Source organism: Alnus glutinosa, chromosome 8, assembly GCF_958979055.1.
Source record: "Alnus glutinosa chromosome 8, dhAlnGlut1.1, whole genome shotgun sequence".
NCBI lineage: Eukaryota > Viridiplantae > Streptophyta > Magnoliopsida > Fagales > Betulaceae > Alnus > Alnus glutinosa.
The window spans coordinates 29,633,798-29,660,447 of record NC_084893.1 but is presented as its reverse complement, the minus strand read 5'-3'; the positions used below and the strand labels follow the sequence as shown (position 1 = coordinate 29,660,447).

General features: G+C 35.4%; 3 protein-coding genes across 3 annotated transcripts; 2 read left to right on the top strand and 1 right to left on the bottom strand.

Annotated features, from left to right (window-relative positions):
* Positions 1-67: 67 nt before the first annotated feature.
* On the top strand, positions 68-7,837 carry LOC133875789 (protein DNA-DAMAGE INDUCIBLE 1). The gene is made up of 16 exons (XM_062314028.1): positions 68-352; positions 537-569; positions 869-996; positions 1,524-1,632; positions 2,076-2,192; positions 2,504-2,569; positions 3,804-3,866; positions 3,984-4,028; positions 4,233-4,294; positions 4,970-5,063; positions 5,548-5,640; positions 5,747-5,816; positions 5,992-6,062; positions 6,970-7,027; positions 7,129-7,154; positions 7,528-7,837. The coding sequence occupies exons 1-16, from the start codon at positions 287-289 to the stop codon at positions 7,654-7,656; spliced, it is 1,230 nt and encodes a 409-aa protein (XP_062170012.1). The 5' UTR covers positions 68-286; the 3' UTR covers positions 7,657-7,837.
* Positions 7,838-13,374: 5,537 nt separating this feature from the next.
* LOC133876002 (uncharacterized) lies at positions 13,375-15,370 on the bottom strand. The gene is made up of 2 exons (XM_062314299.1): positions 15,230-15,370; positions 13,375-14,246 (listed from the first exon to the last, which is right to left on the bottom strand). Exon 2 carries the CDS (start codon positions 14,220-14,222, stop codon positions 13,548-13,550), a length of 675 nt encoding a protein of 224 aa, XP_062170283.1. The 5' UTR covers positions 14,223-14,246; positions 15,230-15,370; the 3' UTR covers positions 13,375-13,547.
* Positions 15,371-25,618: 10,248 nt separating this feature from the next.
* Positions 25,619-26,635, top strand: LOC133876355 (uncharacterized protein At4g26485-like). Its single transcript, XM_062314623.1, has 3 exons — positions 25,619-25,784; positions 25,929-26,127; positions 26,248-26,635. The coding sequence occupies exons 1-3, from the start codon at positions 25,619-25,621 to the stop codon at positions 26,633-26,635; spliced, it is 753 nt and encodes a 250-aa protein (XP_062170607.1).
* The last annotated feature ends 15 nt before the right edge of the window (positions 26,636-26,650 follow it).

Below are 26,650 nucleotides of genomic sequence, written 5' to 3'. Positions count from 1 at the left end.
TAAGTAGTAGAATTTGATAAGAATTACTTTAAGTACTGGACAGAACTTGACTGAACGAGTCCTACTTATCTAAACTCTAAAGAAAACCGAGTTGAGGTCATCAATTATATATCTAGGTTCCTTAGCTTCCTACTTCGACGACGACAACAAAAACCTCGTGGACTAAGAAACCACAAAGCGTTTTGTTTGGTCCAAATTCCGAAAGCACAACCAACTCAGAAAAAAGAGACAGAGACTCACAGAGAGAAAAGAGAGATCCAGTCAGATTAAGAGGAAAGAGAAGAAGATGAAGATCACTGTAATGACAGCGGACGAACAAATCATTACCCTGGACGTCGATCCAAACGAATCTGTAACTCTTCAAAACCCTGTCTTCGTGCGTGCACACATCATACATGAATGCATGTGTGCATACACGTATGTGTATGTGTATGTGTATGTGTATGTGTATGTGTGTGCAAATACACACCAATTGATTGATTGCTAGTTTTTTTCTTTCTTTTTCTTAATTTTTACATTTGGGTTTGTCGTACTAGGTTGAAAACGTGAAGGCTTTGCTTGAAGTGGAGGTGAGATCTATTTGATATGTTATTTCTTTATTGGATGTTATGCGGTGCTTGGTTGCTAAGAAAATATGGGGAGGGAAATAGATTGAGATTTTGGGTTTTAGATCTTCCACTACTTCATCAGTATCGTTTACTCAGCCAAATTTCACAGAATTGGATTATAAACGCAATCTGAAAAATTGAAATTATAATATATGCATGTATGCGTGTGTGTATGCAGTCAGGTTGGTTACCTTATTTTTCTGAGTATATAGTTTATGTTTATTACTGTTTAAATTTGATTTGATGGTGCTAATGAGCAGTCAAGTGTGCCGCTTCAGCAACAGCAGCTGCTGTATAATGGAAAGGAGATGAGGAATTTTGAGAAATTAAGTGCATTAGGTGTAAAAGATGAAGACTTGGTGATGATGATCCCCAATGTTGCACCCAGGTATATATATTTTTCCATTTTTGAATTACATTGCTTTGTTAGGCTTTAATGTTGGGGAAACCCATACCTTTATTGTCCTTTATAAGAATTTTAAAAAGAATAGCTATGTTTCTAAGATTTAGCAGCCCAACAACATCTCATTGTCCTCATCCATGTTGGCTTGAGAAATATGGGAACCCAAGATTGTGTAGAGCTGATCCTCAGCAAACCAGGCTGATAATTACTCCACTGTAATTAGAAAAGATGTTATATTGATATTATTTTCTGAGAAAGTTTAACTTATTCTCTGTGAACCGTTTAATAAATCTGATGTAACAGAAAGTCTGTGTGTCTCACGAAGCGCAATAAGACAACATTTTAGTTGTGGCTTAGTTTTTTGACGTCTCGTGTAAATCACTTCACTTTTATCTTATGGTTAAGTTTTGCATTTTTTTTATTGGGTTATTTGTATCCAAATAACCATAATGTTTTGAATCAGAATCTGAAGGCTTATTCTATTTAACTCTCACAATTTGAATTTATTTCAGTGCATCTACCAATAATTTGAGCTTCAACCCAGATGGGTCTGCTGTGAACCCTGGAGCTTTCCAGCAGCACATTCGAAACGACTCTAATGTTATGGCTCAGTTGTTTCAGGTAAAACAGTGGTTTTTCTTTTCCGTCAAAGTTATTCTTTGCTTTTCTAATGGGATTTGCAGCATGTAAATAGTTTCTTTCTGTTAAGAAAAAAATCTGCAATCAGATAAACTCTGTAAGCTTAAGTCCTAGCTTGGTTCTAATATTATTTGTTCTTCAACTCGTAGTCCCTTTTTTTCTTAAAGAAAAAAATCCAGCGCTTCTATTGCTGTCAAAATTTCCTAATAGGAATTGAAACCTATCAGAGACATGGTTTTGGAAATTGCTTTGAACTTGATTCTTTTTTGGAAATGCTGTGGGGGAGCAGTTGATTTAAAATCAAATGTGAAAATTTTAAATATTTGTTTGGTATTTTTCAATCATTGAAACTTGTTCTTAATTGTATAATCTATATTATTTACTAGTGAGTTTCTGACAATCTATCTTTTATATTGAATTTATAGGCTGATCCTGAATTAGCACAAGTTATTCTAGGAAATGATCTCAATAGAATGCAAGACCTTTTACGACAGCGTCATAAACAAAAATCTGAATTACGACATCAACAAGAAGAGGAGCTTGTAAGTTGCATGTTGGGGGCTCCAACTCTTATCTTTCCTTGGCCTTTATATAGGTTACGTCACATTGGTTAAATTGTTATTACATTTAAGTATTGCTCCAGTCGGTCTTTGTGGTTATATGTTTTTGTGTACTTACAATTTACTGTTCACGGCAATATTTGAAGTTCTTACATGATTAATTTATTTTAACAGCAATTATTAGATGGAGAAGCTGCTTACAAGCTTTGAAGTTTTTACATGATTAATTTAATTTGGTGGCAATTATTTGATGGAGAAGCTGATTTATATGTCCTTTTTATTGTGCGATATAGGCCCTTCTTTATGCAGATCCTTTTGATGTTGAAGCACAAAAGAAAATTGAAGCTGCAATTCGCCAGGTCAGTGTTCTTTCTCTGTCATATGTGGCAGCTTCACCAGTGATTATTTGATAAAAAGGTTTTCTCTCCCTGAAGCCTTGGCTCAGGGGATCAACTAGATGGCTGGGGCTGGGGTAGGTCATAAGTTTGGTCTTGTTTAGCATTGAATAAGGGGGGGGGGGGGGGGGTGGAGAAGAAAAAGAAAGAGCTCTTCTTTCTACTCTTGAGTTCTGTGTCATTGTCATTCCGTTAAAACCTTTAGGTCATTATAATTGCAGAATTTATATTAGTTTATTGCGCTAAGATTCTAACCTTAAGAATGATGTTTGCAAGTGGCTTTGCTCCCTGTGGTCTCTTGAAACGTCTGTCCCACTTCTCTGTGATATTTATTTTTCTTACACATCCCTGGGATTGGTTAACCCTTGCTGGTGTGGATTAATTACTGGCGAACTTTTATGCCTTTGGATTCTTTGCTTAATTTAAATTTCTTCATTGAATTGTTATGTGACTAAAAACATTTTTTTCTCTGACCAACATTAGGGTTGGCTCCACTTTTTTTTTTTTTTTTTTAAAAGTAATTTCTTATTAGAAGCCGCCCGCCTGGGAGAGTGGGGGGGGCGGGGGGACCTAGTGCACAAGGAATATACAAGAGGGACACCCAATTAGGGAGAATAGGAAGAACACAAATCTAGAAAATCTTGAAAATTAGAAAAATGAGAACAGTTGAGAGCAACCATCCACCCACAATGGCTCTACATTCTAGAAGTCGTGATTTGTAAGCCTATTGTAGGATGAATTTCAGTAATTTGTAAGAGTAGGAATGTGCATTAACCTCAAGGAGTAGGTCATTCGGCTGGGGACCACGTCTCGTGAAATGGAAGTCACTGGTTCGAATTTCTCTTCCCCCTTCCCTTGGGGCCAATTACTTAAAAAAAAGAAAAAGAAAAAAAAAAGAGAGTAGGAATGTGCATGTTGATGGTAGAAACTAATATTTGATTGTTAAAACGGTGATTTCTTTTGTAACACTTACTATATGGATTCATAATATTAGGATAAAAGCTCGTTCTTTGATTTGGACATTAACTGATTCATTGCTTGCAACTCTGTAATTTCTTTACTCTTTAATACTTGTGGTATATTGTAATTGTACTTGTAATGTACTTATAAAATCAATATTCTCCTATTATGCGTTTGTTTACAGAAAAATAGCATATACATTGCTTTACTTTTGACAAGATTTCTAAGTTCTTTGCAGAAAGGAATTGATGAAAACTGGCAAGCTGCCCTGGAACATAACCCTGAAGCATTTGCAAGGGTGGTATGTATCATCTTCAACCTCTTGTATCCACTAATAATTACACCCCCCCGCTGCGCGCGTGCCTTTTCTTTTGTTTCTTTTGATATTAATTTCAAAGTTTCTTATGCAACTCTTCAGGTTATGTTGTATGTTGACATGGAGGTTAATGGTGTCCCATTGAAGGTAACTTGATACTGAAAGAGCTTAGAGTGAACTCATTCAGACCCATTAAATGGGATTTATGCAGGCATCTGATATGCATTGTATTAATATTGGAGTCATTTGAATTATGGATCCCCTTTTATATTATCTTGTTAGTTCTACCCTTCTGTTGATTGGGAACTAAGTAAATACTTGGTCTGCAAACTTATTTTCACTATGTTTCAGGCATTTGTTGACAGTGGAGCCCAATCAACAATAATATCGAAAAGCTGTGCTGAGCGTTGTGGGTATGTGCTATTTTATATCTGATTGCCTGTTATTTGCTTTACACTGAAAGTCGTGATATCATTCCTCACTATACAAGTTACGTTACATGGTTAAAGTAAATAGAATATCAAGAGATGTAGACGTGGGAATAAACTATTATACCTATTGTGGTAGTCATGCAATTTACACATGGATTCATATATAAGCACCTTTATATGGTGTCTGGTGATGCAAGCAGGTTTCAGTTTGCAACTTTAAAAGCATATACATTTGGACATTAATATCCATACATATATAGACGTGTGTAATTCACATTTGTGCATGCATTTATATCCACTTCTCTCTCTCATAGTAATATATACAGGTTTATATTAGCAATTCAAGGGCCAATCAAACTCAAGTCGGTGGTGCTTGGCATATTGCCTAATAGATTATTGTTTGCATCAGGGAGACAGGAGGTGTTTATGAAACCACCTTAATAAACCTGTTATATCTTTAGTTACTGCTTTATCTTTTACCAGTTTACCTATTCTTCAAATAGTCCCCCCACCCCCAACTCCATTTAGAGGAGGACAGTTTTGTTGATTGAACATTTTTCCTAAAGTTCTCTTATTAGAAGTAGAATTTATAGCACGAGAAGTGTTTGAAATGGGAAAGCCTGCTCTTATGTTTTTTGTGGCCATGGTGTCTTCCAGATTGTTGAGGCTTTTAGATCAACGTTATAAGGGCATTGCTCATGGAGTTGGTCAGTCAGAGATATTGGGTCGTATTCATGTAGCTCCAATCAAGGTGATATATCCAGTTATCTTCTAGTAATAATTTTGCGCTGCTTAATTTTGGTGCTGCTTACATGAGAAATCAAATTCAATGCCGTTTTATCTCCATAAATTTGTATTTTTTTTTTTTTCGTTCTTCTAGTTGTATCATCTGAAACACTGATTAAGAATATTTGACATGCATTGCATTCTGGGTACTAGGAGGCCTCTATTTCTGTGTCTCTTTTTCCCTGCTTGTGTGTCCATTTATTGATGTGCATGTGCTTGATCCTTATGTGTCTGCATTTGCCTTTTCAATTGCCTCTGGACTTTGCTGTCTCTCATTCAACTGTCACAGAAATATTTAAGGGTTTGATTGAGGATTGATTCTAGTGCAATCTCTTGGGAATTAACATTATTAGTGTCACTTTGGTGACAGACTTTTCTTTAACAATGTAATCTCTTAATCATGCTTAATGCCGGGTGCAACTTCTTTGTTTACTTCTTTCTTGCTGTAGATCGGCAGTATATTTTACCCTTGCTCATTTACGGTACTGGATTCTCCCAATATGGAATTCCTCTTTGGGCTGGATATGCTCCGTAAGCACCAGGTAGCATTCTCGGTGTAATATATGATATACTTGTCCATTTCCTTGGTTCTAATTAATGAAGTTATCCAGATTTGTTATCCTTTTCTGACTTGGCCAATATCCACAGTGCAGTATAGATTTAAAGGAGAATGTTTTGAGAGTTGGTGGTGGAGAAGTTTCTGTACCATTCTTGCAAGGTTTGTCTTCTAATCTCTGCATGTACTTGATTGCTTAACTGTTGTTGCTCTCTGTTCAATAACAACCAAGTTCTGCAGTTATGCTTCAATATCTTTATTTGCAACTCACCTGGATATCTATAATGGTCAAACTTTTGAAAATAAATAAATAAATTTAAGTATGCTTTATTTTCAGAAAAAGACATCCCATCACGCTTTCTTGATGAAGAAAGGTACTCCAAGCAAGCATCCAGCTCACAAGCCCCAGTAAGTAGACTTTTAATCACATGCTTTTTCCAGAGAAACTTTTCTTGATGATGAGCTTTTGTCCTATGATTTAAATCAATGTGCTCGGTGATAAATTCTGGTTTTTTAAACAGTAAAACATTTAATGGACATTCCATTTTGCAAATAACCTGTAGAAGAACTATATGGGTCACAGGGTCAGTAATCTGGGGTCATGCATTGCATTTAAGGATGGCAAAACTTTTTAAAAGCAGTTGCTTCTTGCCTGTGTGCAAGAGCGAAAATATATTCTAGAAGAGAAGCTGAAAATTGGCTATATTTTATCTCCTTTTGGCGGTAATTTACAAGTTGAGTAAAATGAGAATTTCACAAAGTACCCCCTAAGGACTTTTTAGTGTGGGAACTTGTCTTTTTAATACGACCCCACATCAGTTGTGTTCATAAGTTTGTTTTGCATGATGGAGGGTTCCTAAATCTAGGAAGGCACTTGATCTTGGACATATATTTCCTAAATCATTTCTTGGTTCTCCAACCCCTCCTATTTCTTCCATTGTTGCTTACAATCAGAGGGAAATTATTGGCCAATTCGAAAGTCACGTTTATCTAAACAAATTCCTTCCTTAATCTGGGGGCTAGGATTTCTTTGGTTGTTATTGGTTAACATAAGCCCATGCTTGGAGATGGTGGCCATGTCCTAGAAGGTGGCTTGAAAAGCCTAAATGCTAGCCGTATCTACGCGATCTACTAGGCAAATGTCATTACTGTAAATGGAAGTGGTGCCTGCCTGGCTGGTCATGATTTAAGGATGTTTTGTGCACGTGTTATTTTCTTTTCCTTTTTCTGTGTGTATTTGGTGATTTATATTGGAAATGAGTACATACCACTTTGCCCTCTATAATTTTTGTTTTTATCTGTTGTTATTCTTCAGGTGACATCAGGAACAGTAGAGAGGAATGCTAATGTCCCATTAGGAGGTCAATCTTCTGGTCAGTCACGGGTTTATTTGCTATAGGAGACTTGATTCTGCATTTGTTTTGGCTAGACAAATTTAGTTATAATCTTTTATTTTGTCTTCTTTTGCTTACAGGAGGGTCTCGCGGTGATTCGACCCAGGTAAATTTGTTGTCAAGAATGAGTAGTGCTATAAGGAGGACTAGAGTCGTCCTTTTTGTGTCTTCTCAAATGTCATGATGTTTTTAAAATCACCATTGAATTTGAAATAATTATTATTGAATCTTGATTCAATTGTGATTTTAAAAGTCACACGACATTTGGGATGACACAAGGAGGCCGTGCTATATATTATGTAGAACTGGTTTGGTTCGTGACTGCAACTGTCTATGCGAGAATGTTGTCTCCGTTTGCCATCACGTTGACAGTTGACCTTGTTTGTCTAGTCTTATTAGCCAATTGTTGACCTTGATTAATGAATAATATTTTGTAATTAATTTGCTCTAAAGATTTCACGTGATATATGTGGCTGCAGGGACCTGATTTTGAAGCCAAAGTGGCAAAGCTTGTTGAGCTAGGGTTTGCAAGAGATGCAGTCATACAAGCCCTTAAATTTTTTGATGGTAATGAAGAGCAGGCAGCAGGGTTTCTTTTCGGGGGTTGAAGATAACAATCATTTTTAGACTTCATTTGTTGTGTGAATTAATTTGCTAATTTGTAGTTTAATTACAAATTACAAATTAACAAATTAAAAAGTTGTGTAACTGATAGCATTCTTTAAGCCATTTGAACCCCACAAATGAGTGGTGCAATTCAAATAGAAAGTAAACTAATTTGAGCTACTAGACATGTTGTGGTTCTCTTGGATTTTGATTTTGGTTTTATTTTTATTTTGATTTTGATTTTATTTTGATTATTTTTTTTTTTCTTTTTGCGATATACGCCTTTTAAAACCTACCCATATGTGACAGCAATAGTTTATTTTGTTTTTAAATTTAACTAGCATGTAACCCGCATCATGCCCGGGTTTTTACTAACTAAAACTGCATAACAAATAAAAACGTTACATTTACATGTATTCAATTTTTTTATTTTTTTATTTTCTTTTAAGTAATCACATTATTCAATTTTTATAGACGTTAATTCAAGAGACATTTTACATAATATAGGAATTCACAAAAATAAAAAACAAAATAGTGTACTCACATGATTGCTATAACTTGTATTCAATATTTACAAAAGAAATCCAAAAGAAAATTTTATTAACAATTAACATATTTAAACTAAAGAAAATTGCACTCGATCTCATCATAATCAAATAATGAATAATTAACAATTTATAAACCATCAAACATGAAGCCAAATATTCTATTGTCATTTTTATAAATATCATTTTATTATTACCTTTAAAATTGAGGGCAATATGAAATGAAGTGTAACTCATACAACATTCTAGAGGTGTGTGTGTATATATTGCATGTATAACGTAAAAGAAACTGCATTTAAAACAAAAAAAATAAGGACAAAAAATTGAAACGTAAGATTTGTATTTTTTGTATATTTTTCTCGGTTTCAATGAAACTAATAGGTATAGGAATAAGTCCTGACAAAATGAGAATTTTTTTTTTCTCGGACCGTCCTTCACATATATATCATAAAAGAAAATCCTTTTAGCACAAAATAAGCAATAATATATAAATTAGAACATAAAATAAGGACAAAAAATGAAAACAGATGACAAACGAAAAAAATTGAAAATACTCATAGTATATATATATTATTGTATGTTTTCTCCAATTACAATCAATTCAAAGCCTCTAGGTATAAGAAGAAGTTATGTCTAACAAAGATTTTTTTTTTTTTTTTTTTTTTTTTTTTTTTTTTTTTTTTTTTCCGACGATCCTTTGCATATATAAGGTTAAAACAAAAAACTACTTTTATAACATAAATAAAAATAATATATAAATTAGAATACAAAATAAAGACAAAATACGAAAACAGACAATAAACAGCTAGAATTTGGAAAAATACTTCTATAATATAAAATAACTGTATTTTTTGTATATAAATTATAACATCAAATAAGGAAAAAAAATAAAAAAAATAAGACAAATGACCAACAACAAACGAAATATACTCATAATAGGAAAATTTACTTTCTATGGTTCCAATGAAATTTATACATATAGGAATACGTTCTGTCAAATAGAGATTATTCTTACGATCATTATTTGTATATATAATGTTAAAAAAATAATAAAAAATATATATAAGCTACTTTGAGAACTTAAATAAAAATAATATATAAATTATAATACACAAAAAAAAAAAAAGGATAACAAACTAACATGACCATAAAAAATAAAGACCAAAAAAGGGACAAAAAAAGAAGAAGAGAAATTACTCAAATAATGAAAAATAATTATTTGATATATATTTTCCAGATTCCAAGAAAGTAAACAAAAATTATAAATTGTATGTGTACCCCAACTTTTTTCTATAGGCTAAATCAAAAACCACTTATATAAGAGAATAAGAAAATAAGATCATTATTTATTTCTACAAAAAATAAAGACAAAAAACAAAAAAATCAAACATACTGATATAACAGAAAATAACTGCATTTTATGTATAATTTTTGAGAATACTCTTAATAAGGATGGGCTGTAAAACATCACTTTTACAGCCTTCAATAAAAATTTAACGCGTCATTTAAAACACAATAAATACAGTAGAGCGTAATACACAGATCATCTTTTCTTCTTATTTCCTTCTCACCGTAGTGAAGATGAACGAACATGCAAACCACCCCACCTCTCCCAGCCGAGCGCCGCCGCCGGGAACCACAGAGTCACCGCCGGAAAATGCTGAAGTCAATAGCCGTCCTCCCACTACCACAGTTCGGCCGCCTGTCAAATCTCGTCGACCGGGACAGGTGCTGTTCTGTGCTGCTCGTTGATTTGGCTGTGTGGTGTGCGATTGGTGGTTTTCGGTATTTTTCCGGTGGTTTGCTATGAATGGGTGATTTTGGTGAGTTCGGCAGTGATCAGATCTGGTCTGGTGCCTTGAAAATATTCTGGGATTTTTTTCTTGTGCAGGTCTAGAGATTTTGGTGATTGTCGGCAATGTTCGAGTAGTGATTTTTCCGGTGGTCTGGTATGATTGGGTGATTTTGGTGAGTCCGTCAGTGATCAGATCTGGTCTGGTGCCTTGAAAAGATTATGGGATTTTTTTCTTGTGCAGGTCTGGAGATTTTGGTGATTGTCAGCAATTTTCGGTTGGTGATTTTTCCGGTGGTCTGGTATGATCGGGTGATTTTTCCGGTGGTGATTTTTTGTTTCGATGCTTTGGTGTTGTCGGCGTTCTGGTTCAACCGGAAATGGTTAAGGGCGAGGTGGTTGGGGTTGGGGTCAGGTCGGCTTCGTGGTGGCGCGGCTTCCACCGGCGCAGATCTGGCAGCTCCATGTTCCGGCGCAGATTTGTTGGTGGTTGTTGGCGGAATCTGGCGGCAGCGTGAGGCTGAGGAGGTGGTGGACCTGGTGGTTTTTTTAAGACCAGTTGAGCTCTTGAAAGGATAAACATTCGGTGCTTTTATGCCTAACGTATTTTACTCTTTTAGATGATGTGTCATCTTTTTGTTGGAAGTTGTAAAACATTACTTTTACAACCCATCCTTATAGAAGGGATTTTTTAGTTTATACTGTTATTTATTAATTTTTTAAATCTTCTTTTTTGGAACGTGTAATACACATTGTTTACGTACTTAATTGATGGATGGCATTGCTTTCAAGATTTCCTTAGAATGGGAAAAATTATGAGAGCCCCTTCTATAAGGATGGGCTGTAAAAGTAATGTTTTACAGCATCAACAAAAAGATGACACATCATAATAGTATAAACTAAAAAATCGTTCTACAAAACACAACCAGAAAAAGAAAAAAGTAAAAAAAAAAAAAAAAAAAATAAAATTATAAATGATTCTCACTTGCTTAGCAGTCGTTGTGTTCAACCCCGAACCGAAGTTTCTTTTAGAAAAACTAAAATTGTAATTGCAATGAAGAGGCTGAGGAGCTATTACATGAACCTGAGGCACCCACAGACAATGGAGAGGAAATGGGAGAGCAAATGGATCCCACGCGCAATGAATCCTCTGTGAAGGCAACTCCGTTTGATTACAGTGCTGGCCACATGCGACCAAACCGTGCAATGGATCCTGGCTTGGTATATGACTTAACCACCGATGATTATTTGGACTTTCTCTACAATATTAAACACAGCAAAGAAAGGCAGAACATCATTAGCAAGAACACAACAAAACATAAATTAAAAAATTAAAAAAAAAAATCATATAATCGTAAATTTATAGAGAGAACCTTTTGGTTGGTCAGATTTAAAAACGAACTCTAAAGAGTAGTAGATAGTTTTGAATTTTGTACATATAATGATTTTGTAAGAGCACTAGCAGCAGTTACTCTATAGTGGTTCCCTTCTTTATATTTAGGAAAAATTTCATAAAAAACATAAAAAAACCTCCCACAAAAAATGCCCTATATTTATATGGGAGGGTTGAGAATGAATAGTAATTCCCTATGTATACATGTCTACTATTCCTTCCCTATGTATTATTTTAATATAAAAAAAGTATATTTAATTGATATAGGAAAAAGAGAAAAAGTAGGAAAGAGAAAAAATAATAATATTTAATTGATATAGGGAAAGATAAGGAAATATATTGTAGAGTGCTTTTTTATAGGGAAGCAAAAAGTAATTTTGTTCCCTAAATATAGGGAAAATGATTGGGAATCTGCTACTAGTATTTTAAAGGGTTGTGATTTTGAGAGTGAAATAAACAGTTACAGTTATTATGAAACACTATGTTTTAGTCTTTGTTTGCAGGAAAAAATAACTGATGCATAGAGTTGGCTACCGCATGTTTAACACCAAAATAAGGTTCAGTTTTTTTTTTTTTTTTTTTTTGAGAGAAAAAATAGGGATTCAGTTTTTATTTAGCATGCAAATAGAAATTGAGTTTACTATCACATTTTAACACAAACCTAAACTCACCGTTTAACTTAAAATTGACATTTAGCTATATTTTAAAAGGTCACTTGTCACAATATTATACAATGTTATGTGTGATTCCCCTATTATATATATATATATATGATTTTATGTAAATTTGTGAAAACTTTATTTTAACATGGTTCACCAGATTTATCTGTCATCTGAAGTCATGGTCTAATGGGGACGAGAAATCCTTCTATCTGCTCCTAATGTAAACCAGCTTATTTACGCCATCCAATGGCAGATTGACACGTCAGCTTGGTGAAAACACCAGATAAATTCTTATTCTCTTGAAATAGATCCAACCCATCAGCAAAATATTCACTTTTGCCACTAGATCAATGCATAATGTTAACGCCCTGCCGCCTCCGCCGAATGCCACTGCCACCGGATTGTCACTATTCTCTTAAAAGATAAATGCAAAATGAAACTCATAAAAATAAGACTTATATAAATTACACTCAAAAACAATAAAACCCCCCATCCATCAAAATTGAACTCCGAAAAGCAAGACCTTTGCAAGTTAAACTCATAAACATCAAAACCCAGGATCGACAGCTATAGAATTAGCAACACTATCCCAAAAACTAAACCATATAGTTTCCATAAAACAAAGCTAAAATAACAAAAAGAAACCCAAAAATAAGTTTTTTTAAGGAAGAATTATCACCCAAGAAATAATTAAAAACAAGAGTATCAAACAAAACAAAACCTCAAAAAACCCATAACCCCATGAAAACAAAACTGAACAAATTAAACTCAGAAACCCAAGGACAACAGCATTAGAAACAGTAACAAATGTAGGCTTGAACGAAAGCTCCAAAGAGGGAGACTTTGAAAATGTAGGTAATGAAACTTCATGCTGTGGCGTTACAATTCTCTTTTCTCTTTGAGAGAATAGAGATGATCCAGTGACGTTCTGTAGATGCGGGGTTGCTTTATGAGTAAATCTGATGGTGAAAGTGGGTATTTTATCGATAGGTTAGATCTGTTTCAAGAGAATAGGAATTTATCTGGTGTTTTCGTCCTAATGCATTTTGGTGTTCCAAGCTGACGTGTCGATCTACTATTGAAGGCTGCAAAGAAGCTGGTTCACACTAAGATCGGGAAGAAACACTGCTTCCATGTCTTAAGGTATAATGGCACAAGCTGTTGCACATTATTATCCACCAGCACAAATCAAAGCAAAGCAAACACCAGTTACTGCATCCCCCCCCCCTTTCCCTTGTTGGCTTGTTTTGCTCACAAAAAAGAAAAAGAACACACCAGTAACTGCAGAAATCTATCATTACAGGAATTCAAAGATAACGAAACACATATAGTAATGAATGTGGACCTTATAATGGTAGTCTATTCAAAGTTGACAAAAAACCTCATATCGGAAAATTGATACCAAGTTACAATCATACTCAGCATTCAATAATGAAGTATCAAAAATAGATATCTCAGGAGAGCGTTCCATAGTATCACAAATATGAAGGATCAAACATTTTCAAAAACCTTCTGCCAGTCTAGCAGATACTGCTCTTAGCTTTGAATATACTTTCCCGGCAGGAGACCCTAAAATAAGGCTGCAAAGAGAATCCCTTGCGACTCTAATGTTTCTATAGGACCCTAATATGTGAATCTTAGTGTCAGCAATCACGACCCTTGTCTTTGTAGCATTTTCAATTGCAAACTTTGTTTTACCACCTTTGCCGGATAGTCTTCCTACAGCACGAGACAAGTGCTCTCCTCGAAGTGTTTTAACATCCTTGACCTCGAAGGATTCTACATAGAGCTCATCCAAACGCAAAAGGGCAATGGCATCTATCACATCAAAACCTAGCATGAATGCATGGACAAAATCTGCACACTTCTGTAGGTTGCTAACGTCGGGTGTGTCAGATCTGGTCTTTAATTCAACCCTACGAGCCTTGAGATTCATTCGGACGTCAATCTTCATCTGCTCATATATTGGAGTGTAGATTTCCATCCATGATTTCTTGAGGGGTGAATACCGATGTGGTGGAACATTGACCTTTCGAAACTGAACTCGACCATCAGACATCTCATGAGCCGTCAAAGGCTCAAACAGTGGCTTTGGTGGCAGAGATACAGATTTAGAACTTGGTTCAGGTGGAACTGCTTCAACATCCATGGAAGTGGTAGCTGCGTTGGACTGCATTTTCTGATTATGCTAAGTTCCAACCTATGAAAAATTGACAAAAAGCCTTGATTTACAACCGCAACAAAGCATTGGAGTAGTTGTAGCAGTATAAAATTATGATTCATCCACTATTCATAGGGAAAGAATTAACATAACAACCATTCAGAACAAAATCATGATGTATTTTATTTAATCTCCGATTGGTGTTATGGTAAACTCAAGTAATGTCCTTTCCATGATTCCATCTAAATGAAGCAAGCATAAGTTATAACCCTAAGCAGTATATATATATATATATATCGGGATACCACCTATAAATTCAGAAGCCTACTCTTTCATGCTACACTCTCTTGCTAAATTTAATTATATCACGGGTCCAATTCATTTGATGCTCAGTTAACACCATTCAAAATGACAAAGATAAACCATCATGTCTGTCCCATCACTAACAACACTAAAAATGAAGGCTTAGCCAACATTATTAACCTATAATTTTGCAAAATCATCCAGTTCCTTGAAAAAAAAAATCAAATAATTACTGTTCGCAAAAAAGAACTTAAATTTCACTAGCACCACTAAATTAATAACTATGAAAGAAAAAGGCATCGCACAAAGCATGTCGAGTTAATATCTATCATATTGAACTGAAGCTTCCAATCAACCCATCACATTCACACACGTTGTGTTTGTTTCGCGGGAAAAATGAAAAATATTTCCGGGATAAAAACGATTTCCGGGTCTGAAAAGAACTATTTTCCTGAGCAAATTGGCACAACCAAACAACGACCGAAATCTACATCCCAAATGAAAAGCAGAAAAACCCAGGAAAAAAAAATCATACACGAAAAAAAGGGAACCTTCAGAACCCGGTTAGATTCATGAAAGCAAAACCTTTACACCTAAAACCATACTTTTTCTTAAGAATTTTTTTCTGAGAAAACAAACAGAGGAAAAGGGACAGCAGAATTAAGGTTATTAACGTAATACCAGAGAAATCACAAAGGAAAACTAATCAGAGAGAGTACCTTATTTGGCTACGGCCGCCTATCTTCGTATACCGTGGAAAAGAGAGTCTGCAGAGATAGAAGCTCAAGGGTTTAGGGTTTGATTTTATTAGTATTGGAAGGGCTTGTTGTTCCCATGTAAGTTTTGGGCTTTTGTAGTGGGCCGCTCCACGTTGTCCCGAATGGGCCCTCGAAAACAATTATTAACTCAAATGCGAAACACGTGGACCATTAGCAAAAAGTTCGTGGGAACATGACAAGGAAACGAAGGGACGAGATCAAAGTTCACCTAAAAGGAGATGCTTTAATCCAACGGCCCATGATGGAACTAGGGCTGACAAACCTCTTTATATAGTGGCTAGCGATGGATATGTATTGTCCTAAGAAGCGATAAGCAGTGGCGGCTGCGTTGTGATGACGGGAGAACATGGAGAGGGAGTTAGGGTTTTCGGAAGGTTGTGGCATGGGCGAGTGGGGAAGACAAAACCGTTTGCGTGCTTTGTTGATGTTGTTTTTTTTTTGTCGGAGGAGCGTTTGTTTCTGTCTTCCCTACTCCGCCCATGCCATAGGTTTCCGATTGTCCCTCCCTCTCCTCACCTTCTCCATCTCTGATCTACATGATTGCTCTGTATGTTTTATTTATGCTTCTGCAGGTATATATATATATGTATATATATATATATATATATATATATATATATATATATATATATATATATATATGCTGATGTCACTCTCATGGCTCATTATAGAACTGTACTGACTATTTATCTGTATGACTGTATGTGTGTGTGTATATATATATATATGTGGATAATATATCTGACATGGGAAAAAGTTGAAAAAGGATTAGCTTTCAATACCAGGGGTGTTTTTATAGTAATAAAAATGATGGAAAAAAGTTCCATGGTTATGTTGTATTTTAGAGAGATTGGGGAAGCACGAATTATCTCTCAATGATTGGGGATAAAAGGTGAAATTATCCCATGCAAATTACAGATCGTGGATCTATTCATATAAGCATCCGAAAAAAACAATCAAAATAAATGATGGGTAGTAGATCCGCCCCTTTGGTGTGGTGTGGTCGGTTTACTCCCGGCTAGTTAACAGTTTTTCCCTTTGAGGAAGGTAGGTGGTTAACCACCTTAGCCTCTTTTGCGGAGGTGTTTCGACCGCTCTTAATTTATCTTTTTGAGGTTGTCGGCCACTCTTTTGGAAATGGATGAGGATTCAATTCATATCCCAAAGGCTAATCAATCCACACCCTCAAAGTAAGAAATTGATCAAACCGCTCAATATATATATATATATATATATATATATATTTTGTTTTTATAATATTTAGATTTTGATTGGTTCGCTGAATGCTTTTATTTGGTAAGGCCTATTCCGAAAGGAATAGTTATTTTATGGAATAAATATCTAAAATAACTATTCCGTTACGATGAAGAAATAACTATTCCGTTACGAAGATGAATAATTATTCCTCATATTTTTTAGAGAATAGCTATTCTCAAGAAAATAGACGACCTTTTAAAAAAAAAAACATATTTTTCTTTAATATTTTCACACTAAACTTAAAAAAAAAAAATATTAAAAATTAAAAAAAAAAACAAATAAAAAACAAAAAATTTAGATCAGATTTATGGCCAGCCACTCACATATATAAGGTCGAATATTTATTATTATTATTTTTTAAGATTTGAGTTTTTTTTAAAAAAAATAAGAAATTATATAGTTTTTTTATAGTAATTTTGAGTCAATTCCAATTGTAGTATATGTGTTGTCACCAAACTAAGGAATTTGAATAATTATTCAATTCCACTATTTCTCATTTCTAATAATAACTATTATTTTTCCTAATGGAATACTAATTTTGCGAACCCAACAAGACCTTAATCTAAAGGGATATGATTTTTCTACATTACATTACCCTACATCAATCCTACATTAAGACACATAGGCCTCGTTTGGTTCGCAGAATAGATCCCTGGAATGGAATGACTATTTCATAGGAATAGTCATTCTTTTGTTTGGTAGGGGTCTATTCCTTGGAATAGGTATTCTCATTGGAATACCTATTTCTTGGAGTAAATGCAATATTTTCTAGAAAAAACTATTATTTTTTATTTTATTATTATTAATTTTTTTTTTTTTTTTTTTTTTTTTTTTTTAAAAAAAAAAAAACGAAACCCTTAACTGGCTGGCTACCCATTGGGATGGTCGGCTAGCCAGTATATGGAGCTGGGGGTGGTGCGACCACCCTCGATTCTCATCTGCCACCCCAGACTGGCTTCGGGGGTGGCCGCGGCCACCCCTGGAGACCACTCTTGGGGTGATTGTGGCCACCCCCAAAGTGAATCGGTGGGCGGCCGACCACCCATTGGGGTGGTCAGCCACCCATGGGTTTTTTTTTTTTTTTTTTTTAATAATTTGATTTTCTTTTTAATTTTATTTTTAAAAAAATGTGAGGTTTTTTTAGTAATTTTGATTGAATTCCAATTAAAATATATGTATTCTTACCAAACTAAAGATTAGGAATAGTCATTCCATTCCCTCACCTTTTATTTTTAGGAATGACTATTTATTTTTCTAATGGAATAATTATTCAGCAAACCAAACGAAGTCATAGAGTATAAAATCTATGCATGTGGGGTCCATATACATAGATCCTACAGATAATATTTCTTGATGTAGAATAATATGACGTAGGAATAATATATCCTTAAACTAAATTTATCAAAAATATCTCGGCCCTTTCTTAATTAAAGTAGTGCATGTGATAGCTTGGGGGAAAGGGACAAGCTTGCTGCCTATTGGGCCACCTGGCTGTCTGCAAGGGAAAGTTTGGTGGGGGAATTGTCAAACAGGCCTCTATTTCCCCAATCAAACCAGATCCTCAAAGGCGAATTGAACCACACACTCCTGAAAGGATAAAACGGAAATTAGACAAAAAAGAAAAATTAGCAAAAGGATGAAACGGTGATTGGTTCCTCTTAATCGGGTGGTCACCGTCGGATCAATTTCGAGTCATGGTCACCGAATCTGCAGAAGATTAGGAAGATCTATTGAATGGTAGTTGAAGTCGATGTGATAGACTGAATTAATGACTATTCTAACTAACTTAGAAGAGCATCCTTAGGGAAACTATTCATTTCAAATTTTTAATCAAAATTTGATAAAAAACTCAAAAAAATCAATTTCAAGAAACTCTTTATATATATATATATATATATTTATTTATTTATTTATTTTGGCTCTGGTCAAAATTTCACTTCAAATTTGGTTCACAAATTTCATGAGCTATTGAATATTAAATCATTTCTTTCTCATTTCATTTCAATTCACTTTTCACTTTTCAGCTCCTCATTTGTTAGGAGTGGTTGCTTAAAACCAATAAAAAAAATTAATATCTAGTTAAAATAGAAAAATATTTAAAGAGTTTAATGTAAGAAGTTTGTTAAAAGTAATAGTTAAAATAACAAAAATGAATTTCTTAGATAAAATTTAGAAAAAAATTTAGAGGGCTCACTAAGGATGCCTTAATGGATTTTGCTATCCATGGTCATGATTGCAAATTTGATAATCGGTGCATATGAGTGGGCAGAACCCGCCTGTGCCCGCAAATCTGACTTGTCTCGCCCCAAAAATTATGGTTATTAATGCTCCGTTTGTTTCGGCGTAAAATGATTTCTAGAAAATGATTTCGGCATTTTCTGGTGTTTGGTTGGGGCGAAAATAACAGTCAACGAAAATCATTTTCGGTTTGACCGTAAAAGTTTCTTTAATTTTTGGAAAACGATTTACGATTTACGGTTTTAAAACCGTAAATCGTTTTTCGAAATTAAGCTCTTCTTCCTTACACGCATGTTTGATATCCGATCGTTAAAATTTAGCAATTGTCGGTCATCGGGATCCAGTCGGCGCCGGAGTCCGACAACATCTAGTCGCCGGAATCAGGCCACCGGAATTCTGCCGGTGCAGGAATCAGGCGGCCGGAATTCTGCCGTTAACGGAATCCGGCACCGGCAGACCAAATTCCGGCCAGGATATAGCCGGATTCCGGCCAAGCAGGTCGGATCTGTTGTTGTGCATATTTCTACCTAAATAAATAGGAAAATACTTGTACGTTTTACTCGCAAGTGCACAAGATCAAAACAATAGTATAGCAGACAAATACGAGATCATTTCTACGAGGATTGGTATAAATTGTATTTAAAGAGAAATTCCTAAAAGCGATATGTTGAATAAGACAGGATAAAAGATTGAATTAAAAATACTATGAAGAAAAGGTAGGACTTCGATATCCACCGCTAATCATACTCAAATAAGATTCGCAATATGCACAATACTACAATCATAACATGATGCTTAATGCTTACCAGCTACAAGGGAATGATATCTTCTCCTAAAGCTATTGATTTCCCTAAATAACGAGTTAGACATGGTATCTACTCTAACTCTTTTCTTCTTTAAAGGATTTAGCATGGTATCTACTAAGTTGTTCTTCAAGAAAGCATAAATCTATGGAAATCGGTAAACACACTCAGATTGAAATATGGTATCTATTCCAGTTGTCTTTATGTTGATTAATCTAAGAACCTGTGTCGGGGTTCTTCCGTTACTCTATTATGCCCAGGACTCGGTCATCCAAATTGACATAAATAACAAATCCATACCACAAGAATATGCTAGCTAAACATAAACATGCGAGAAATTCAAGAAACTAGAATTAATCAAGTTAAGCATCAATATATAAATTGTAGCAAGGCAAATTGAAAAACTTAAAAAGACATGATTAGGGCTTCAATTGAGCCCTAACTAAAGTATTAGCTACAACTAATATAAAATAAAGTTATATACATACAGAAAATAAATAAATAAAGAAAATAAAAATTAAAAAGAACCTCCTTCTTGATGTAGCTTTTAATTCTTCCTCAAAGCTTGTATATGTCTTTCTTCAAAGGCTAGAGGCCTATTTATAGGGATTAGAGAAGCTTTAGAAGCTCTAGAATTCCTATTACAATTCTAAGTAGGTTTTCTAGTCCAAAAAGAATAATTACAAGTCTTCTCATTTTCTGAAATTTCTATCCAAGTAGGAAAAGGATTCCAAAATTCGTACAGATTTGCGGTCTTTTATTGCGGGGCAATTTTGGCATGGAAAACGTCCGAATTAAGAAAAACCTATTTCTGACATATTTGTTGCATTTATTATTAGCTTTCCAACGCCATCAATTTTGTTGCAATCTGATACTTGAGCCGAAAGTTATGATTAAATTACTTAGACGTGCTCATTCTGGATTCTTTCCAAAGATAACGAATTTTTGCCAACTTCTCTTTCCTTAAATTCAAAATTGATTTGGAGTTTGAATCTATCCAAAAGTGAGTTTGCTGACTTCATTATAATCTTGGAATTTGATCGGTTTTCTTCTAAAACCTGTAAAATACAAGAAAACACAAAAACAACACAAAACATTAAATTATAACAAAACTAAGAGCATAACATATGTAAATTTAGGGGCTTGAATGTGTAACATTCAGCACTTATCAGCCAAAACGGCCGAATCCAGCCGGATCTGGCCAAAACGGCCGAGATCCACCCGGATCCGGTCAAACTTTCTCGCCGGGATCCGGCAACGGCGACCGGACGTTGCCGGATTCCGGCGACAATTACCAAACTCTTATTTTTGCATTTCGTAATTTTTTCGTGCGAACCAAACACCGAAAAATATTTTCGAGAAAATCATTTTTTCTGAAAATGATTTCGTCGAAATCATTTTACGACAGAAATTATTTTACGTCGAAACAAATGAAACATAAGTGTAAAATGCATGAGGCGAGTATTGGTTGTGGGGCGGCATGCGGAAATTGATTTCTCCCAACTATCCCTGCCCTGCGCATGCATCTGGTTGGAATATAACCTTTGTTCTCTGTTATGCATTTGTCGCATTTAATCAAGAGCTGTTAGCTCAAGCCCATGTGGCTTTCATGCTGTCAAAGGAAGAGGTGTGTGTTGAATTTGGAGAGGTAAATATGTCCTATTTATTTTAGTTGAAATGGAAAGGAGTCGGTCCTTTGTAAAAAAAGGGGCAAAATTATCCAAAAAATTAAAATGACAATTTTATCTTTTATTTTACAAGGGGCCGACCTCTCTCCATTTCAAAGTTTCCGTGAGAAATAATGTGGAGAACTGAGATCGTTAATAGGAGTAGTGGTCGTAGTTGATTTTATGTTTCCTTCTTTGTTAGCTGGAGCACTTTTCCACAGTTAAAGTATACCAACAAATGCTGAATTCTTTCCACAATTAAAGTATACTAACAATTAACAAATGCTGAATTATTTCGATTCACTCCTAACAGCTAGCTGGAGCACCTTTCCTGCGTAACTAGCTAGAACGCCTCATTATAATGCCCTTTGCAAAGTAAGCCACTTGTCCTTCATTCACGAGTCCTTGATCCATGGTTTCAAGGACCAGCTTTGTTAGCTTCATCTTCATGTGTTCCATCTCCCTTAACTTTTATCTTTGTCTTCACAGCTTCGTTTGCTTCATCTGCTTCAGAAAATACCTGCCCTGTGATACACGACACCTAAAGGATTAACATTCTAAATTGCGGGTTGCGGATTATAGTTTTCAAACCCGTGACTTGCGGGCCGGGTGTGGAAAAATTGCAAAAACCAGCCCTACTCGACCCGTGCTTACCCCTACCTATGCGGGTAGGGGAGTTTGAGTGTTATGTTCGGATTGTGTTAAGATATGAATATAAGACTATATGAATAAATTTGAAATTGACTCATTTAATTAAATGGTTCAGTTCGTTTAATGTTGATATGACCCATTTAAATATGCGAGTAACCCAACCCAACTCGCATAGCCTATTTAATTAACAATTTTTTTTTTTTATTAAACATGAAAATTCCATTTTATTCAAAAATATTAGCACAATAATTTTCAATTATTAAACATGACAAAAATTATACTACAAAAGTTATAGGGGTAATTACCTTTTTCCCCTCATGAACTACCGGCCAATGTCATTTTGCCCCCACGAACTACCACTTCGACCAAAAGAGAGCATCAAACTACCATTTTTACACACTTTGCCCCCTTCTGTCAGTCTAATTCATGCAAAGACGTAAATGCCCTAACTCAATTTTAAAAATGACTGAAATACCCTCATTTAAAAAGAAAAAAAGAAAAAAAAGAAATACTGAATGAAAGGGGTGGCGGCAGGTGGCCGGGTGGCCTGCGAGCCACCCCCAGAGGTGGCTCTGGCCACCTCTGGGGTGGCTTGCTGCCACCCCGGAAGCTGGGTGGCCGCGCGGCCCCCCCAGGTTTTGGGGAGGCCGTGCGGCCACCCCTTAGGTCGGGGTGGGCTGCGAGCCACCCCGAAAGCTGGGTGGCCGCGCGGCCACCCTATAAATGACCTAGGGTGGCTGTCGCCACCCCTTTTCCTCCAGGTTTTTGGTTTTTGGTTTTTTTTTTTTTTTTTTTTTTTTTTTTTTTTTTTTTATAAATATATTAATTTTAATATTTTTTATTAATTACTGTAGAGGGTATTTTGGTCTTTAAGTCAAAATTAACGGTAAAAAATGGCATATTCCATAAAAAATTAACGGAATTCCTGACGGAATGGGGTAACGTGTATAAAAATGGTAGTTTGATGCTCTCTTTTGGTCGAAGTGGTAATTCGTGGGGGCAAAATGACATTGGCCGGTAGTTCATGGGGGGAAAAGGTAATTACCCCAAAGTTATATATTTAGAACTAGGGATTAATTATAATGAGGGTAATTTTTTTTTATTATTTTTTTTTGTCTTAAAGACTTTAGGGTTAATATTTTTTAAAGGTAAAAATAAAACATGTTTTAATTTTTACAGGTTATGCAGGTTGGTCAGGAGTTTTTCCGTTTATTAATCATGTCTAATCAGGAGCGATCCATTTTGACCCGAATTATATTTTATTGAACTTTAATTTCGTGGGAAGTTCATTGGACAACATATAATGATTTCTCAAATTGCATCTTCCAGAAACACAGCTGGCTCGCCACCAAGAGACACCGAAAGCACGTCAACTCTGTCGCTTATTGTATCATCAAATGCAGCTATGATGTCTGCATGAGGCTGCATCAAAGCACTGGATTAATTGGGCGGTGACCGGCATACCTTGTAAGCAGCCACTCGGGCTGGCTTTTGGTAATCCACCCTTTGCAGTGCCATATCCATTGCCAAAAACATGACAAGCTCTGGGAACAAAGTTTCTGCTGGCCGTTGATGGGATGTGGGACCCGAGGCCATCATGGGCAGCATAGATATGACAATCTAATATTACTATGGTACAACATTAAATTATCGCTTAATTGAATTTTACTACTTAAGAGCAAAATATATATAAACTGTGAAGTCAACTAATTAAAACTGCTGTGCCGGCCAGAGGAGGGAAGAAACCTTTGTTCTTCTTTCCCCCCCCTCCTCTCCTTTCATTTTCTTTCATACCCCTTCTCCTTCTACTCCTCTCTTTTAAAGCTTTCAGTCTCTTTTGAGGCCTTACCCGCGCTTCTATTGGCGCTCTATCGATCTCTCGCTTTTGACAATCTATACGAAGGGATTCATCTTTTCCTCACAAGGTGGAAAGGCTTAATTAATTTCTATAAGATTATCCCAAACAAGCTAGTTATGAACATATAGGCTAGGGATAAAATAATATCATTTGTAGATATATTTTGTATGAGAACTCGTACAAAGTATCACATGAAAACCATGAGCATGATGGATGGTGGGCATTTAGAACTAATTAAATTCAAACTATATATATGAAAACCTAAGGGCTAAATATAATTTTTCTAAAAACAAAAACCTAGCTAACTAAAACACGTACGTCCAGAGACGGAGCTGGGGGGTGGCCAGTAGGGACCATGGCCCCCCCCCCCCCCGGCCGCTCATTTGAAAAAAAAAAATGATAATTATATGGTGATCATGAAAGATACAACATCAGGAATAATGGGTACTCAGGCGATCGATGATACTTTAGAAGAATATGGAAGTAGAGGGGATTAATTACCCGCAGCCTATATCTTGCGTGAAGCCATTAGATTACTCTTTGCTGCCGTTGGATTTTAATCCGATAAGGGGGAATGATGATCAGGATTATTTTGCTAACTTTGGAGGCATGTATAGCAGTGATATGGTACAGAAATTTTGGCCCATTTTTGCTTTATAGAAATTTTGGCCTATTTTTGTTATTAAAGTGTGAAGGAATAAATCTTTTAGAACTTATTTGTGTCGATTAGCTTTTTGTGAAATGGTCTATAATTTGTGGAGAAATAGAAATAAATTAAAGTATGGGTGCATGCCGAAAATAAAGGAGCAAATTTCTCAATATTTTTTTTCGGAGGTTTGTTCTTGAGTGCTGAGAATTAACTTGGGAAGATAAAGATTTAGAAAAAAAAAAAAAAAAAAAACTTGAGAATATTAATCTTTGCAGGAGTTAGAATCTTATGAAGAAATTTTGAAATAATAGGCGGTTCAACCACGCCGTGAAAAGCATCACTCTAATATATTGTGACTAATATAACCTGTTGAATAAAAGGAAATATTAGTTTGTATTGTAGATGATGTAGTGTAGAGTTGAGACAAAAAAAAAAAAAAAAAACTTTTTTTTTTTTTTTAAAGCACTTAAAAGATTCAATAAGGCGTTGAAAAAACTTGAAGATGAAGAGATACCAAATCCACCCAATATATTTTGTATTTATACTTTAACTACATATTTTAGTTTATTTTTTGTTTGGCCCCCTCCCAACTAAATGTCTAGCTCCGTCCCTGCGTACGTCAAAGTCAATCAAAGTTCAAAATGTGTGTTAAAAGTAGCATGATTGATCTTCTATATAATATGGTTGTGAATAAGCTGTAACAAGGTGCCAGAAGAAGGAATTAAGTACTCAACGAAAGATACCATTAATTACGTACCATGTTCTTTTTCTTCCTCTCTTACTTATTAGCTAAACAAATAGATCGACAAACAACAAATGCACAAAAAGGGCCCAACCAATTAAGATCGAATTCAAAGAGGTCATGCCAGCACCATGAACAATAAATATCGGTAATTAAACTAACATTAATGGGCCCATAGGGAAAGAAAACGAGGAGTAGGAGACGTACCACATAAATGCATACATATATCCATAATCCATGCATGCATGGAAACCTTCGAACTTGATATTCTTTGGAAATGAGTGGGTGATTTTAATGACAGTAGCATATCATTTATTGTTGATTCAATTAATGCTCTCATTCAATCCAACGGGGAGCATGGGCTAGCTGCTCCAAGAGTGCGACTCCTATATATCCCACATATATATGTAGATGTTGACCGCTACAGAGGAAATTTGAACATTTTTAACTTTAAAGAGAATCAGATGGGTGAGTGCAGTGGAGATAACAATGCAGAGAAATGGATAGAGCATTATAGCAGCTCTCATAAAATACTGCTTGTGGGTGAGGGGGATTTCTCTTTTTCTGCATGCTTAGCAAAAGAATTTGGCACTGCTGCCAACATGATTGCCACCTCTTTTGATTCCAAAGGTATCAGTTGGGTGCAATATTTACTGTTCTTATATATACATTTGTTTGAATTGTTTCTGTCCTCCCTAATATTTAATGCATTTGTTTACATAATTTTGGACTTCTTTCTAACTGGGAGCTGTTCGATCGACATTTATACCAAAGAGCTAGTGATGAATAAATATTCGAATGCGATGACCAATTTGAAAGAACTGGAGGAGCGGAGATGCACTGTTTTACATGATGTGAATGCCCATTCTATGATCCTACACCCTCTCCTTCATTTGAAATTGTTCGACAGGATAGTCTTCAATTTCCCTCATGCTGGTTTCATTTGGTCGGAATGTGATAAGCGCCAAATTGAGTAAGCTTTTGTCTCTTCTTCTTCTTTGTCTTTTATGTTTTGAAAAAAAGTTTATGAAATGGCCGGGAAGTACGTACTTGAGCAAAACAAGTAGCTAGGAATCATGTTTGTTTTTTTCAGACTTCACCGGAAGGTGGTTAGCGGTTTCTTGAGTAATGCAAACCACATGCTGACAGAGAATGGAGAAGTTCACATCACCCACAAGACGGCTCACCCATTCAGTAAGTGGGAGATAGTGGAGTTAGCAGAAGAGATTGGGCTGTTTTTTCTTGAGAAAGTGCCATTTGCAAGATGGTACTATCCAGGTTACATGAATAAGAGAGGATCTGGTCCTAAAACCAATCGGACATTCCGTGTAGGAGAATGCAGTACATTCAAATTCACTAAGCCATGCCATAATGATGCAAGAGGATCCGAGTTAGACGATGCTGAGCTATCAGATTGCACATTGATGGCACTGAGTTACTTGGAACAGGCAGATCAGCGCAAAATTAACAAGAAATCGTAATCTGACCTAATTGGA

Bases quoted from the DNA above. Each gene is read 5' to 3' on its own strand.
- LOC133875789 (XM_062314028.1), top strand. From the start codon at position 287: ATGAAGATCACTGTAATGACAGCGGACGAACAAATCATTACCCTGGAC. The intron at 570-868 runs GTGAGATCTATT...GCTAATGAGCAG, and splicing joins AGGCTTTGCTTGAAGTGGAG to TCAAGTGTGCCGCTTCAGCA. The intron at 2,193-2,503 runs GTAAGTTGCATG...TGTGCGATATAG, and splicing joins ATCAACAAGAAGAGGAGCTT to GCCCTTCTTTATGCAGATCC.
- LOC133876002 (XM_062314299.1), bottom strand. From the start codon at position 14,222: ATGCAGTCCAACGCAGCTACCACTTCCATGGATGTTGAAGCAGTTCCA.
- LOC133876355 (XM_062314623.1), top strand. From the start codon at position 25,619: ATGGGTGAGTGCAGTGGAGATAACAATGCAGAGAAATGGATAGAGCAT. The intron at 25,785-25,928 runs GTATCAGTTGGG...TTTATACCAAAG, and splicing joins CACCTCTTTTGATTCCAAAG to AGCTAGTGATGAATAAATAT. The intron at 26,128-26,247 runs GTAAGCTTTTGT...TGTTTTTTTCAG, and splicing joins TGTGATAAGCGCCAAATTGA to ACTTCACCGGAAGGTGGTTA.